The sequence below is a fragment of the Mycteria americana genome, chromosome 6 (genome assembly GCF_035582795.1).
Source record: "Mycteria americana isolate JAX WOST 10 ecotype Jacksonville Zoo and Gardens chromosome 6, USCA_MyAme_1.0, whole genome shotgun sequence".
In the NCBI taxonomy this organism is placed as follows: Eukaryota; Metazoa; Chordata; class Aves; order Ciconiiformes; family Ciconiidae; genus Mycteria; species Mycteria americana.
The window spans coordinates 51279447-51295621 of NC_134370.1; the positions used below are offsets into that span (position 1 = coordinate 51279447).

The 16175-nt window shown below is 42.4% G+C and overlaps 1 protein-coding gene across 9 annotated transcripts in view; it reads right to left on the bottom strand.

The window, feature by feature from the left end:
- TLN2 (talin 2) overlaps positions 1 to 16175 on the bottom strand; it is a 221293-nt gene that overhangs the window by 44242 nt on the left and 160876 nt on the right. For all 9 annotated transcript variants that reach the window (XM_075505789.1, XM_075505793.1, XM_075505792.1 and 6 more), the window contains 11 exons: positions 15751 to 15873; positions 14299 to 14442; positions 13953 to 14114; positions 12680 to 12820; positions 11326 to 11507; positions 10093 to 10225; positions 8376 to 8477; positions 5447 to 5617; positions 3584 to 3730; positions 2612 to 2713; positions 1111 to 1230 (listed from right to left, as the gene is read on the bottom strand). In XM_075505789.1, coding sequence (XP_075361904.1) covers positions 1111 to 1230; positions 2612 to 2713; positions 3584 to 3730; positions 5447 to 5617; positions 8376 to 8477; positions 10093 to 10225; positions 11326 to 11507; positions 12680 to 12820; positions 13953 to 14114; positions 14299 to 14442; positions 15751 to 15873 — 1527 coding nt within the window. The remainder of the gene's footprint in view (positions 1 to 1110; positions 1231 to 2611; positions 2714 to 3583; positions 3731 to 5446; positions 5618 to 8375; positions 8478 to 10092; positions 10226 to 11325; positions 11508 to 12679; positions 12821 to 13952; positions 14115 to 14298; positions 14443 to 15750; positions 15874 to 16175) is intronic.

A 16175-nucleotide genomic window follows, 5' to 3' on the forward strand; every position in this document is an offset into this window, starting at 1 on the left:
GGCTTGTAGCATAAAAAGCCACACTTATGAAGTAAAATGTTACGTCTTTTGCGTAGTCCCTAAGTGTTGTTAAAAATCTCCCGATTCATAGCACTCGTAGGAGAAAACTTGTTCCGTGGACAATGCACACGTATCAAGAGCAACAGGAAGGCTGAAGAGAAACAGAAGTGAAGCCAGTTTGAAGTTCTGAAAGTTCACTGAAAACATTTTGTAGTAAACGTAGGAATTAGGATTCCTACCGTTATACACCCGTGCACATAAGCAGTGGTAAAACTGAGGTGTGTTATCAGTAAATATGTACTCCGTAGTACTATATGCAGCTCTGCCCCAACCTGTGAAGGCAGACTGAATAGAGAGTGTATTTGGAGGAGGCAAAGGTCAAAATCAAAGACCAAAATAGATCCCTCTCCACAAACTGTAAGAAGGAAACTACTTATGACACATACGTGTAAATAACTGTTGATATTCTAAGATTTCATGACATTTTGAAAAGACAAACAGTTTCACTACGCCCATCGGTCTCTTTCCGTCCAATGAAAACAAACTCGGTAGAGTTTTTGTCTGGCTGTATACAGTTTGTGTCTTAAAGTCTGTTTTTAGCGAAAATCAAAGGGACAGATCTGTATAGCCAAAGTACGCCTATAATGTTGACTCAGTTCACGTCATGGTTTCAATCAAGTGATAGAAGGCCAAATGAATTTCTTCTGGGAACAGATGAGCTGTCCTGTCCCACATTTCAAGTGTCAGCAGGCCAGAGGTAGCACATCTGTTTGCCTATCAGATAGAGCACACATAGTATAGACAGTGTTTGCGTACAAAAGTGGCTAACAAAGCAAAGGCAGTGGAAACGCATTCACTGCATTCATTTTAGAATCATCGCAAAGACCATTTGAAAGAAAACACATTACCCAACAGTTCGAAACCTATTATCTGTCTGATCATACAAGGGACGTATTGCATTTGGCAATGGCTGCAAGTGTGTTGCTGCAACCGAGCAAGGTGAATACCCCTTGTCACTTTGCTCTGTATTTATTGTATTCTCTACAGTAAAAGAACACCCATGTTGACACCACCGTGTACAGAGAATAAAGAGGTCTAAAAACTGCAGACCTCCTCTGGTTCTGCTGTAGCTGCAGCCATTCGGCCCTGGAGAGCCAAATGCCCATAGTCATTGGTCATTTGTGATGCAAGTCCTCCCAACTCTTCCGGGTTAGTAACCGACTTAGTCATCTGAAAAAAGAAAACAGGCAAGAGAAAAAGAAAAATGACAGGCATGAGAATAATTTGTTAATACACTCCAGTTTAGAAGCACACTCATTTGTTTGGCCACACTGATGAAATGGGGTAAACCACTTGCCATGTAAGGGACCTGTCCTCCAGCAAGAATTCCATGAGGAAACTCAAGCAAACATGCTTTATTAGAGTCACCGTAACCAGGCACTCGCAGAACATATGGAGTAATCAAAGAGCAGCAGTTAGAGCTGGTAATTCACTCTTTGACACAGTGGGGCAACAGGCCAGGTACACAGTTACTCGGACCAGGTGGGTAAGCAGATTTTGCATGTCGCAGCCACCTTATTTTGTCAAAGGTGAGCTAGCCTACATCAGTCTCAGCTGGCATGGCATGGGAGCATGAAAATGGAAAAGATCTGAGGACCGATGCAAAACATGTTTAAGATATGGGAAGAGGACCAAGAAGAAACAGGTAGGACTATGCAGAATGCCTTGGTAGAACGTCAGTATAACTAACTGAATCTCTCTTTAGAAAAAGCCTACCCTTTAACAGAGATATTTCTTCTGTCTCCAATTTATGTTAGTAAAAGCCATGGAATTCCATCCTTGGGGCAAAACTAGTTTTAGACAAATTTATACTGTGTGCCAATAAGCTGCAATGTTGTAGTAGATAGCAGAATCATCAACCTGTCTTGACTGCAACAGCAATCAATTTTGTAAAAAATCCTGTCTGTAGCATACATAAATAGTCCCCTTGCCTCTTGTAAAAACAAACAAGCAATGGAAGTACTCTTCAAAAGGCAAACAGGTTATAGTAAGCATTACTGTGAAACATGCGTTAGAAAATCTCAATTCAACAAATGTCCTTTTTTCTTTTGTTAAACCCAGGTGAATCACAGAAATGCAAGAAAAGAACGTTTTGAGATGTTGATCTGCATTTATTCGTAAATATTACAGGGGTCTGAAAATATTGTTATTTCACAGGCTAAATGAAACAGTAAGTGTGAAAGGGTAACTAGAAATCATCAATAAGCATAAGGTGGTATTTCAGTGACAATTAAACAGGCTAATGAAAAAGTGTGTAGGTGAAATGTTTTCCTTTTATTTCTCATAGAAAATGAGCCAAATAAAAAGTTTTTGTGCAGAAAAGCCACAACACAATCCAGCACTCCTCCTGCAGAGGGCCACCCCTGCCATCATGCCACTAAGATCCAAGAGTCAAATTGACAAAATCATCACTTCCTTTGCTTCATTACGCCCAAAGAGATAAGGTTATTGAAAATTAGCATTATCAAGAGTTTCACAATACTGTGCAAATCATTCCACGTTCCTTATGTATGCAGAAGAGTGTGTACTTCGTTCTAACCAAATATCTTACCATTTCCTGTGCTGTTACAGCAATGGCTTTAGAATATTTCACCACAGTGGTCTGATAATCAACAAATGTTCCCTTGGGATCTGGAGGCGTACCTTCATCCAGCTGCAAGAAAGAGGGAAGAATACAGCAGAAATAATAAGGTCATAACCAATAGCATACTTGACATGTAATAATGAAATAGTATTATGTATTTATTTTTATAATCTCCTCTCTCTCTCAAAATATGCAAGCGAAGACAGTGCACCAGGATGCACAGAGCTCAGAAAAGACTTTAGCCCATGTTACAAGCACGGGAGACACAGAGAATTTACAGCGCAGAGTTTTCGAGCGCAAGGTCAACTTCTCACACAAGGTCAAACCACCTGTGGTTCTGGGCTAGTGTGGAAAGGAATGTGCAACAGTTACGAACAAAACGTTCCCACAAGAAGATAATGTAAGATGCCTTTACATGGTAAAGGCTTCAATCCTGCACACCTTTAACTTGAAATAGGAAAAACCAATTATTTGGACTGAACTCATTTACATTTTGCAACTATACATTTCAGTAGAATACTTTACAAAATGTAGCAGAACACTTCAGGCTTTGATATATTCTGTGAAAGTAGTTTGCTTCAAGGTTGGCCTGCTGATCATTAGTCTCCTGACTAACATGACAGATAAGCAGGAAAATGAAGCAAAAATAAAAGGCCAGTTGACCTAAGATCGCAGTTAAATACCAGCACGTTACTGAATAAAAATATTTTGTAGTAATTCTACCAACAGGTACTGTGTAGGTTGTTAACACGAGCACCATTGCCCACATCAGTTTGATTTCACAATCTGCAAAATAAAAAAAATCTTTAGGTTTCCTATCATAGTGTGTCAGTTACCAACCATTGCTCAAGTGAATGAGCAGCAGCTCTTCCAACGCCCTGCAATGTGGATTGGCTTTCAAGTGCAAAACGAAAAGGGGGTCTGGATTTCTATGCTCACCTTGCTCATTGCCTCTGCTATCGAGTCTACCATACCTCCAACCATGCCTACTTCACTTGCAGCTTCATTTAAAGTAACCATGATATCGTCCACAGCCTCTTTCATCAGTTGAGCGGCCTCAGTGATTGCATCGTGAGTATGGGATGCCTGGAAGACCGAAGATGAGAAAACAGAGATCATCAGAGAGCATTCTGTGCACAAAACAACGTGCGAATCAAAAGCGTAATTAATGAAGATGATACAATAACAGCTCTAAATATCCCCTTTCAGATCAAAGATGAGAAGCTAAATCTAACAGCAATGTCAACAGAGCAAGTCTTGCTTAGGCGAGAAAACATAACGTCGAATACGAATCGCTTAGAAAAGCAACAGGACCTTTACTAGAAAAAAAAATTATGTAAACGGCTCGTAGGTAACAGAATCAACAAAGATGAAGGAAGGGAAAAATAACACCAGACCGTGAAATAGTCTTCCTCTGGCGAGGCGTGGCAGAGCAAGAAGCGTCGCGCACCGACAGCTCTCTCTAAGGGCGTGCGGAGCGCGCCAGAGGAAGAGCAGGTAGTACTGCGCCTGTGCCTTGGAGCGCTCCGCACGCCTTTATTATGCAGGCAGCGTCGCGGGCCCCGCTTGTTTTCATTCATGCCCTTTTTTCAGTTTTTAAAATTGTATTTGTTCTAGGTTTTGGTGGGGTTTTTTTGGCTGGTTTTTTTTGGTTTATGAGTTTTTCATTAGTATCCATGCAGATTTTTTGAAGTCGGTTTTCAACTGAAGATAGAGGATTTTTTGTGTTCGGTGTGTTTATTCCCTGCTTTAGAAAACCGTTGTTGTGAAGTAATTCCTTAGGAGTGTTTTCTGTTACAGTCTGTTTTAGCGGTGTTACATGACTGCGGTACGTGTTCTCCCCTTACACGGCAGGCACCTCCTCTTGTTCGTACGCCTGCTGGTGTCTTTTCTGAACGTCTTGACTCGGCACAGCCGCAGACTGCTTCACCCTCCGCTGTTATTTGTGCCTCCCTTACCGCTGATGAGCCGCGCCGGCGGCTCGCGGCAGAAGGGCGCGCGGAGCGCGGGAGAGGAACGGGCGCCGCGCGGCGCCGGCTGCGTCCCAGGGGCGCCGCCCCTACCCACCGCGCCACGCGCCGGCGCCCCTCAGGGCAAGGCGCGCGCAGCAAGCCTTCTGCGAAGCAGCGCGCGACGGCCTCCGCGAGGACAGGCGCGGGAATCGCGCCGCAGAAGGGCGGGAGCCGCCCGAGGGGCAAGGCAGCGCCGGAGGCGGCCGTGGCATGCGTGTAGGCACGGCAGGGGGCGGGCGCGGCGGTGCCGTTTCGCAATGGCACGGGGTGTGCTCTGTCACGCCCTCGGGGGCAGGACCGGGCGTGGCTGGGCCCCCGCCGGGAGAAGGGACGAGGTCGGGGTCGTGCACGCTCCTGCTGCAGTGGGGTGGCTTGTGGATGCTGCGCGCTTGCCCGTGGAGCTCAGCGGCAGAAAGCAGGCCTCGTCCTTTTCTCCTGGCGGCGTGGGGCGTCCCCCACCAGCATTAGGGCCAGGGGCCCCCCGCCCATCCGCCCGTGTAGTAGACAGGCCCTGTCTTTTAACCCGTTGTTTGCTGTAGTAGTGCATAGATAGTTGCAGTGCGGCCCCGACTTTGTGTCTCTTGTGAACATGCTGGAATCCTGTCTTCGACAGGATGTGTTTCCATCCTCCCGTGAGAGATGGCAGGGGAGCCGTCAATGGCATTTTCAGTGGAAACGTATCCCTAAGCCATGCAAGAGGGAGGTGCTGGTTTTTTCTGCCCCCCCCCCCCCCCCCCCCCCTTCCCTCGCCCCTCTCCAGTAGTCCCTTAGTTTCACATGACAACCCTACCTTGGGGTTTCCTCCCCCTTCTTTGGCAGCATACAACATCTGTAACGCAGATTCTGCTAGCGTCTTGCTCTGGTCCAACAGGGTCATCTGTTGCTGATGATCTAGTGTTTTGGATGCCATGCCAACTGCAGCTAAAACCAAGGGTTCGAAGTAACTTGCCAGCTGCGTTACCTAAGAAAGCCAGAACAACCACAGAAAGCCATTAACCCTGTTTCTCAGGTGTAACTGAGAGGAACTGTATTCCCTTGATTACCATCAGGCCGTGGGTTAGCTCAAGTAGCACACTGTCCTAGTGCTTCTACGCTGTACAGCATTTAGTTTGTATTACGTGCCCATGTGATTTTCTTCCCCCTCACCTTCAAATTCCTTGATAAAGCTATGTGTCTCCTCCCTCAGACGCACATGGTCCCTTGAGGTCAGATGTTTCAAAACTGTCACTGGAGCCGCACACTACTTAGGAGCATCCTTGACAAGTGTGTCCTCCATACAAGGGAGGAATTTCTCAAGCTTCATTGCGGACGACAGATAACAAATGAGACCACGCTGGACTTGGACCACTCTGTTCACCTCAGGGACTGCTTGTATTCGCAACCTTCGCTCCCTAACCTCTGAAACCCTCTTCATCAGATTCCAGTGCAGACCTGGATGGTTCTCTGCTGGGTAAGACACCAGAATGGGTACAAGTGCTAACATTACCTCCGGACATGGTTCATCACTCCTGATGCATGAACGCTTCCCTAAGACAACCCTGCAGTGTTTCTTGCTGCTAAAAAGGACACTAGTGGTTAAGTGCTAGTCTGCAACCCAGTGGCTGGTATAGGCCAACAGGAATAGGTGTGCTGCATTTTTCCCTCAGTTAATTACTTGGGCTCAATACAGTGTTTGGAATATCTAAAGACAGTTCTGCTAGCGGCTTCTGTTGCTATGTTTTAGTCTTCATAAACGCATGGAGTCAGCTCTCCATTTTCCTCAGTTTCTGATCTGATTTACACTTGTTCTGAGGAAACATCTGCTTTTGGCTATACACATATTCTAAGAAAATAAGCAAATATTATCATATGGATGAATATTTTTACAGTCTACCTGTCATCTGATGCATCTTCTACAAAACCACAGCAGCGCTTGGTTCCTGTCAGAAATCCATGAGACTTTGCTTTTACAATTTTTACTGGATGCTAAAACCCTGTACTGCTTTGGGCCGATTACTCCACAGAACATGCACAAATAGCCCACTGTGGCTACAGTGTACCATCTGGTACACCTGAAGCCTCAGAAGTTCAAGTGTGTGTACATTTGCAGGGGCTATAAGCAGCTTTCGAAGACTGGCATGGGGAAGAAAAATAGCAGTACTTCATGTGCAGGAAAAGATATTGAACAGTTTACTTGATCTAAATGACTATGTGGATAGCTAAGAGCCAATAAAATTTTAAGACTTAGGCTTCTTTTTCTATTTTGTTTCTCAGAGGATTAAAGTAAAAAAAAAGGGGGGGGGAATTCAATGATAGGAATGATTTCACAAACATTAGGTCTTTTAAACTGTGTCAAAGTAAACAGCGGGAAAGGTTTCTTCTGCATTCAGTAGGAAAACAGGCTCAAGAAGAGTGCTGTTGACTTTGGTCAACATTTACCTAACAAGTGGGAGGTGTGACTCCCTAACTACCTGTATCTTAGCAATCCTGATTTGTTGTGTGCCTCAAAGGGCTGGGTAAACTGAGAATCAAAACTGCCAATAGTTGAGATGTTATGAAATACTTGATGGTTATCCAAAGCTAAACGGAGTTACTTGGGTACAACTCTGGAAGAGCTCTCACACTAACAAAGTGATTCCTTTCCAGTATTAAATGCACCAACACAGAAAACTTGTATTTATTTTTCTCTCAAGAATATACTGTAGGATGAGGAATTACTATCTGAGAAGCTACTAAAATCTTGTAATAACCACAGTAAAGAAAGCACACTTCTGCTACCCGTGTTGTAATGTTTCATTTTTGGACAGAGATCTAATAAGCACAAGATCTACCATACTTACGCTCCACATAACAGAGGGACATGCTTACACAATGCTTACAATAGAATGCAAAATTGTTATAAGCCTTTCTTCCCCCCCAACCCCTAAAACTTTGCAGCAGGGGCTGAAACTCACGGTAGTTCAAAATCACTAATTTTTTCCTAATAAAGCTAACACTCCCTCTATAATCAATGGAGACAGAGCGCCTCGTCCAGAACATAGAAAGCAGGCACATCACACTCCTCCTTTGAAACCACAGTCTAAACCTCCCTCTCCTCAGACTATAGAAGCTGCTTCAGGAGATGGGCCTCCATAGGCCAGAGGTAACCTCTGTGCGTATCCCACACTTTCCTCCTCGCTTCGTCATGAGCTGGCCAAGAAATGGAGTAGCGTGTTTTATGCAAGGACCTCAGATCAGCATAGGATCTATAAACCTTTGCCAGACTTCATCAGCTGGCCAAATTCTGCTATATGTACATATTCGAACTATAACTCTGTGACCTGCCAAACAAGCCTGGAGTGTGATGGGCCCCAGGTCCTGCGGTCACCTTTAACACAGCACAAGAGACAGAAGAATTTACACATATGTACAGCTGCTGGCTGCAACAGCCAGAGGTAGGGAGACCTATAATGTTGTGCTCCACCCTTCCATCTTTGCTTTTCCCTCCCTTTTCTTCATTTGTCCTTTCTCTGCAAAGCTGCACCTCACCAAAAACCTCAATGAAAATATCTTTCTGATGGCCAAAACATAAATAAGTTTATTTGGTCTCAGCTCCAAGTATTTGGAAATCCCAGATCTTTCCTCCTTCCATATGCTTTGTTCTGCTCTTTTGTAGGAAGTAAAAAAGCTACTAAATCATGGTCTTCCCTCACGTCCAGCTGTCCGAGATTTCAAATACCTTCATAATGGTAGGACGGTACCTTGTGCCCAAGCTGAGCTGCCTCTCCCCGGGCTGCAGTAGCTATGGGATCAATGAGGTGGCCAATTTCCTGGACGACCGACGTCAGCTGCTCCTGTAGAGCCTAATATAAAGAGAAATTGTCAGTTACTATTACACCTGTTCTTTTATCAAGTTGTACCATACCACAAGAATCATCCTCAGACCAACCAACATACTCAGAATGCTGTTCAAATGACCCACTACAGTAGGATGCAGAAATCCACGCTGTCGGCTTTCTTTACATACTTGCTCATTTCTTCTCCTTTACCCTCTTTTGACAACAAGAACCCTGAGATAGGTCTGCCCCTCTTTAGATTTATATGGCAAGTCTGGGGAGAGAGGGGGGAAGATGGCTCCCTCCTACTGCAGCTGACAGTAGCAAACTTGGGAGTAGGTCACATTTCTCATTGCAATGTGACACCCCCTCCCCCAAACTATTCTTGCCCTGCCAAAGATTTAGTATCACTGCAATGATCAGAGAAATCAGCAGGAGCTCCAATTTAAATATGAAGAAGTATTCTTCAAAGCAGACAATACAGCACAAGAGCAAAAACCTCTGCTGTAGACTGATGCTAGCAGGAGAAATTCACCCATAAGGAAAGACAAAGGAAAAATATGACATGTTTGAGGGACAGAGATGTAGACTGACCTCCTGAATACTGTCTGCAGAACAGGAGCATAAGAAAAGCATATTACTGGGCTTGTTGAGACATAAATACTGGCTTTTAATTCAGAGCCACTTAATGTCTTGCCAGCTGCTGGGATTTAGCTCACTCTCATGAAATGCAAGAGAAAATAAATACTATTTTTGCACTTCATTACATTCTTGTACTGCTTTATAAATAAATGCCATTTTCAGTAACGTTTATTTCAGTTTGACATGGTGTCTAAGATGACTTCATTATTTAAATAGCAAAGAATTTTATCTATGACATATTTCCCCATAGTAACTTATTTTGTATAGCTTCATTTAGTCCAAGATGTTTGTAGTATGCAGCCTTACAGCCCAAAGAAACCACTGGAATACACAAATAGACATGCAATTTCAGGAAGCAATAGTACAGAAACACACTAAATCCAAGCTGAGAATCTGATCATGAGTTGCTGACTTTTTGTAGGCAGTCTAGCATGATGGCCCTTCCTCAATTAGATAAAGGCTGAAATAGCATAGGATTGGTCTACATTACCACAGGGCAGGGCAGGGGGGAAGGAAGCTTTTTTAATGAGAATGTATCAACATCAACTCTGTATTTCACTTATTTAAACACAAAATAGGCATTACAAAAAATGACATAGACATTTACATCACCGGACTTCTAGTAATAGATTAGTTTCAGAAACATCCCGACTGCCACATGGCAAGGCACCAGAGAAACACTATCAGTTGGTCACATCAGCACAGGAAGTCAGAGTAATATGTGGGTGGTGGTTAAAAACAAGTAACCACCAAAAGGCACCACAAGGCACCAAAAGTAGGGGAGACTACTTTTGCCTGGTGATTCTGGTATCTTTACAGAAGTAATACACTTTGGCCGGCACGTGATTTTGCCTAGAAAGATTCCAGTAAGAATACGTCTCCCCGCACTGGTAGATTGTGCTGAGTGCTCAGCTCCAAATCTTCAAATGGAAAGAAAAGCAGCAGGGTAAGTGAGGCTGCTCAGCATTACTCTTCTTTGTTCCTGTGCTATCTCCCTTACCTCAACTGAGATGTCATCCCTGGTGGCCAGACTCTGACTGACAGCTGCAAGGGAGGCCTGCTCAATGTCTCTGATGCATCTGTTGATCCCATCAATGGAGAAATCACATTCTCGCTGGCCTGGGGCCTTGTCCCTGAAAGACAGGGATAGTAAGCTGAGCATGGTGGGAAGGAGGCAGGCTCTTTCATGAATGCACACAAGCGTACTTCATTACCTGACAATACATAAAGCACACAGAAGGAGAGCAACAAGGACAAAAGTTAGCTTTGTTCTGCCTATGGGATTTTGATGTATGTACAAAGTACTCTGCACACTTTCATACACACACACACATTGCTCCTCTCTTAATGATTAGACAGAAAAAAAATTGTTGCCTCAGAAGAAAAGTGCAAATTCCACCTCCTCGCGATGGCCAGACTGGCCCAATAATGAAGGTCAACATGAAAATGCAGCAGACACCAGGAAAAAAAATTCATGTTTCTGTACAGTGTGATTGACTGTCTCAGAAAACAATTCCTTAGGTATTAGGTGTTGCATTCAGTCCAAGGTATCTTTTAACAAAGGTTAGTTTCCAAGTACTTTGTTGTGACATGCAGCCTGCTATTTCAGTACAATCATTATCAAAGATCAACGAAACTGTAAACACTCCTTAGTTCACTGTTTTCATACGATTTTGATTTAATCAATATTCAGAGGTTAAGTATAGAACTACACTTTAAAATTTTCAGTGAGAAAGGGATAGACAGGTTTAGTCCAAAAAATAAAGAATATTCACTTCTTGCTACAGCATTCTTGCAACTAAACCGAGAACACTATAGTAAAGAATAGATAGCAAAGGTAATTTATACACTGTCTGCCCACCTTAAAAAAAACAACCCGCTGTTTTCCACACACAATATGTTGGTACGTGATCTGAATGGAGGCAATATTAGCTACATTTTTTTTATTCTACAGTGTTCTCTACTACGTTTACCTTAAACTGAATCGGAGGTGGACCAGGGAAGGAGAACAGAATAAAACAAAGAACAACCCTATGCTGCAGAGTGCTGCAGTCATGAATTATGATTAAACACCCCGCATAGCTGGGGAGATATTGTGCATCACAGAATAAATAATTTCCATTAGAGAAAAATACCACAGTGCTACTAGCTGTATGGTATTATTATTTACGAACGGCTGCTCAATTATTACGGCTTAAATGCGGACACAAAAAAGTTACTACAGAAGACATACCTGATAGAGGTGATTAGACTCTTGATAGAATCTGAGACAGTATGGGAATGCCCAGCTAGTACAGACCATGTAGGAGGGTCTTTTGGATTGATAGCCAGAGAACGAGCAGTTTTGATCAATAAAGACGAGCTCTCCAACATTGTTTTAGCAGAAACTAGAATTGGTTCCTGTGCTCGCGATCCCTGTGGTCAGAAAGGTACAAGAACACAAAGAACATTTAAATAATTATTTGAGTTCATCCACACTTTATATTCCTAAAAATCTCTTTAATTAACAGCATTAAAATGGCATTATCATTTCTCATATCATACTATCGTATTCACAGACAGTCAAGACGGAAATAGTACTAAAATCATCATGGTCCAACTGTTTTCTCTGTAACATACTTAAGAAACACTTTTCAAGTTTAGAAAGGCACCATCCAGCTGAGAAACAGGAGAAAACAATAACACTTGTCTAATCATAGACTACGGACATATCATGGAAAATAAACTCTATTTGTTACAAAACTTGCAAGATCCAACTAAGTGTGCTCTTTTCCAAGGAATTAGTTGGACTACGACACTCTAATTGGGTCATCATCTCTGTATCTATTTTATTGCCAGTAATCTGGTAAACCACAGGCCTAGAAGACAGGCTTAAATTTCAGTTACAGTGCCACAAATTTAAGATTGCAACAGTTACTGCATCACCTGATATTGCCAGCTGGAATGGAGGCTGCCAAAAGCAGGAAGGAGCAGTTGGAGAGTAAGTAACGACACGTGACCTCTACTTCCAAGCTTTTATGAAGCTTGAAGGATTTATTTTATTATTCCTCCCCCTCCCCCCCAAAAAAACCCTTTATTAGTTACTTTAAATACTATTCTGTTGTAGTTACAGGGGTTGAGGATGGAGAATTCAGGAAAAAATACAGAAGGCCCACAGAAAGTTATTCTTCCCAGAAAACCTCCTCCTTGTTATCATTTTTGGAAGGGAAAAACCCCAGCAACGTCCCTTCAGTCCTTTTCAGAACTAATTAGGTTCCATTTTTTAAAGCTGCTCTTGAGGGAAAAAGGGATATTTATTACTTTATCACATGGAAGAATCCAGCTAACAAGACATGCGAGTCACCTGCACTGTATCACTTTACTAACAGGAGACTGGCAGCGCTTACTGCAGCCTAAGTAGTTTTATCCTACTGGTGCAAAATTCAAGGTCAGAGGTTAAGCGAAAGACAGCAGAATGCCCTATGTACACCCAGGAACACAGAGACACATTTCGGGGTCAGTCTTTACACTCACTTCCTCTCTCCCGACACATTATTAATTAAACATTTTCAAATTTTTCAGGGTGGAAGTGCAACATCCTGCCTTACCTCAGTGCTGATCTGTGCTGGTATGCTGACAAATTCTGGATTTGAAGCAAACGCTGTCAGATTTTCCACAGCCTCTATCAAAGGTGCAGTAGCAATTCTGCACTTGTTGCGGTTCTCTTCAGAGAAATCACCATCCAGGGCCTGGAAATTAAATCATGATTGAGTTCTGTCTGAATGGGTTTCTTTGCAAAATTGAAGGAAGATGGTTTAACTCTTCATAGTTTTAAACTGTTGTGTGCTTATGACATGTGAAAGTTCCTCCACAAAAAAGGCTGATGCAAGGAATGTGATCCTTTAAGCATGTGTTTCTTTAGTTAGCTGGTTATTGACCCTAAACTCAAAACTGCTGCTTTGCTTCACAAGACTAAATAAAGGTCTTATATCATTGCACTCTGGTGACTCTCATAAATAGTGTCTCAGCACCTCACGCTCCAAAGTGTGGAAGTGGCTGACAAGGTGGTTCTTTCCTATAGGCTGTTTTAATTTTATTTTTTTTTTAGGCAAACCAGTAATTTATTGCTCTCATTTTCACATAAGTCAACTGATCTCTTTCATAATCTCGTAGGAGAGATTTCAATATGAAGGACCTTCTCTGTAACGTAATAGAACCTTCCAGTCCTAAGAGCCTAATTATTTTAAAAGACTTCCAGTAGCAGACCAGCTAATGGCTTCCAGAAAGGTTTAGAATCCTGAGTCCTCTACGGCTTAACAAGTATTATTTCTGCTTGCATGAGGAAAAGTTACCTCCTGCCAAATTGCAGGCAGGTATCTGGAAAATAAAAGATTACTATTAACAGGAGACTATTAAACAGCAGCAACATAAATGGCTTCTGTTTGGTCCCCAGTGTTATTTGTTTCTTTATTTTTCTTTTATAAACATGGGAAAGCTGTCAGAAATACCTCCACAAACCTCCAGATACTGAGCAATGTAACACCATTAAAAACCTTCACATTCAGTTGTTTGCAAATTATTCTCATGGTGCAAGCTCATTAAGTACATCAACACAGAGGTGTCTCATACTGGATGGGCCAGCTGTCTCTCCTAACACTAGTATTACCCTATTCTTTCCATCTTGACTACGACACAGTTATACCACCGAATGTGTTTTCCAATTCAGGTCTTCAAAAATGTAATTAATGATTTCTTAAACCATACGTGTCACAGAAGGTAAAAAGATTTTTCTAACTGTTCTGATTCTGTCTCAACAGGGGAAAAAAAAAAAGAAATAAAAACACAAAGGAAGAAGGAAGCACAATTAAGCAGCATTTGTACCTTGATAGTTTTAACCAGGTTAGCAGTGCTGTTTGCAACTTCCTTGGCAGACTGCACAAAGTGTCTCTTGGCAACAGGATTTGCTGTCTTTGATGAAGCAATGCGACAAGCATTGCACAAAGCAGAAGTATGTTTGGCCACAATTGTGGCAGCTGATAATACCTGTAAAAATAGATGGCACAAACCAAGCAGATTGTCAAAGGAGCATGACAGTTACTATACTCTAGCTCTGCAAAGTTGGAGTTCAAAGCCATGCAACAGTTTCAAACCAGAACTCCTTGGTCACAAATAAAGCGAAGTCACATGTCCTAACAATGACTGCCTCACTGCAATCCTCTGGAATCACCTGTGATGGGCTGCTTGCTGGATCTACCAAATTCTGGCAAGCCATCTGGATTGCTTGATTGGCTCTGGCAAATTGAATTGGGTCAACAAGACCCTGCTGACCAGCCTGACTGTTCGGATCTGAGATGCCAACCAGGTATGCAGCCTAGAAATGGAGGAAGGAAGAAAACAATCCTAAGAAACAATGCTAAATCCGTCTTGGTTCTTTGATAAGCTTGCCATATGTCATACCACATGGTGGTCAGAGATTATCCAGAAATTATACTATGAAGTACTATTACCATTTTTTTTTAGTAATAAATCTCCAGCATCCTCTGAAACCAAGAACACTTACCCTTTACACTTGTGAAATGTATTTAGTCAAAACAAAACTCTCCACTGTTTATGCAGCTGGTATCCCCGGAAACATTATTTTTCACTTGCATAGCCAATAGAAAGAGCTTTAATAGTCACAAGCATCAGCAAATTATTTACTGGATTAGCCACAGTTGGAGGTGGTGAGGGTTTTCGTCAAGCCTGACTAGAAAACCAATTCACAGCAAATGCACTACTGCTGAGTGTAGGACCCATCAAGTCTGCAGTTGCTGGTCTCACTGCAGCTCAAGATGTCTGATAGCCAAACTTTCTTTCTTTCTCAACTAAATAAAAGTTTTATGCCTCTCAACAAGGAGGAATTGTCTGAACTGTCAAAGCAGTATCTGAAGATTTCTTGATGAATTTCCATTACAGATACAATTATCTGTCACCTTGATATGCCAAGTAAGGCAACGCAGGTTAGATGTGGAGGAGATTAAGTCCCAACTGAGACATTCCATATTTGGGGAAATCAAGAAGCAGTTTCCAGATGCAAAGCATGATCCCCCACAGCCAAATCCTTCACTGAAGAGGCTGTATCAGCTTTCAAGAGTTCAAGTCACCCAGTTATCAGATTGATAAAACCACAGCGACCAGTTCCAGACTATTGTTGTAGTAGCTTAAGAATTTCAGTTATTCCAAAAGTATCTGAAGAGCCGAAACAGGTTGCTTATTATTTAAAATCTCTGAACTTAGTAGTGCTCCTTATGAATTTTTACAAACTAAGTCAAACTTGATTCATTAATTTTAACTGTGGCTGTTTTTTCTGCATTTCTCTATGATGTAATAGTTCAGAGCTTGAGCTGCAAATATGAATTCCATATGCTGCAGCTCTGACATTTGCTTTATCCCCAGAAAAGTTTCCTTCTTGATGTCATTTCCCTTCCTTATAAAATATGCATGTTATTGCACTCTGCTGCTTCCACAATGTACAGCAGTGTATGCACAATTTCTGTGGATCTACACAAAGCACGCCACGTAGTACAAGGTCATCATTTGTTTGGCCACAAGGAAATGAATCTCAGATTTACACGTGCACAATATGAGCTTTCTAAAAAAATAAAAACATATACTTGCGTTACAGACTTCAGTAGCTTACCTGAGCTGCTGCCTCTGTGAGGCCACAAAGAGCCTTGGATGCAACTCCAACACATTCTCCAAAGACTAAAAGATCCCCAGTTTTTGCATTCTGGGAAATGCCCGCCATTGATTCTCCAAGAACCTCAGAAATTAAAAAAGAAAGTTACCTTCCCAATATGCTTCCCTGCCACTCAAAGGCAAGTGTTTCCTGGCCTTGAGCCAGTTCTGGCCAACAAACCTCTTTGACTTGGCTTCCAGAAATTTTAGCTAGTTAACGACTTCACTGAATTGGGCTCGTTCCTCTGTGTGGCGTAAGGGATAAGGCATGCGGATCAACACTGGATTGACACTGCATAAACACTATTGTAGCGCAAATGACTACGAGGATACAGAATTAACCCTCATTATTTTTGCTATCATCCACTAGTCATCACAGCTCGTCTG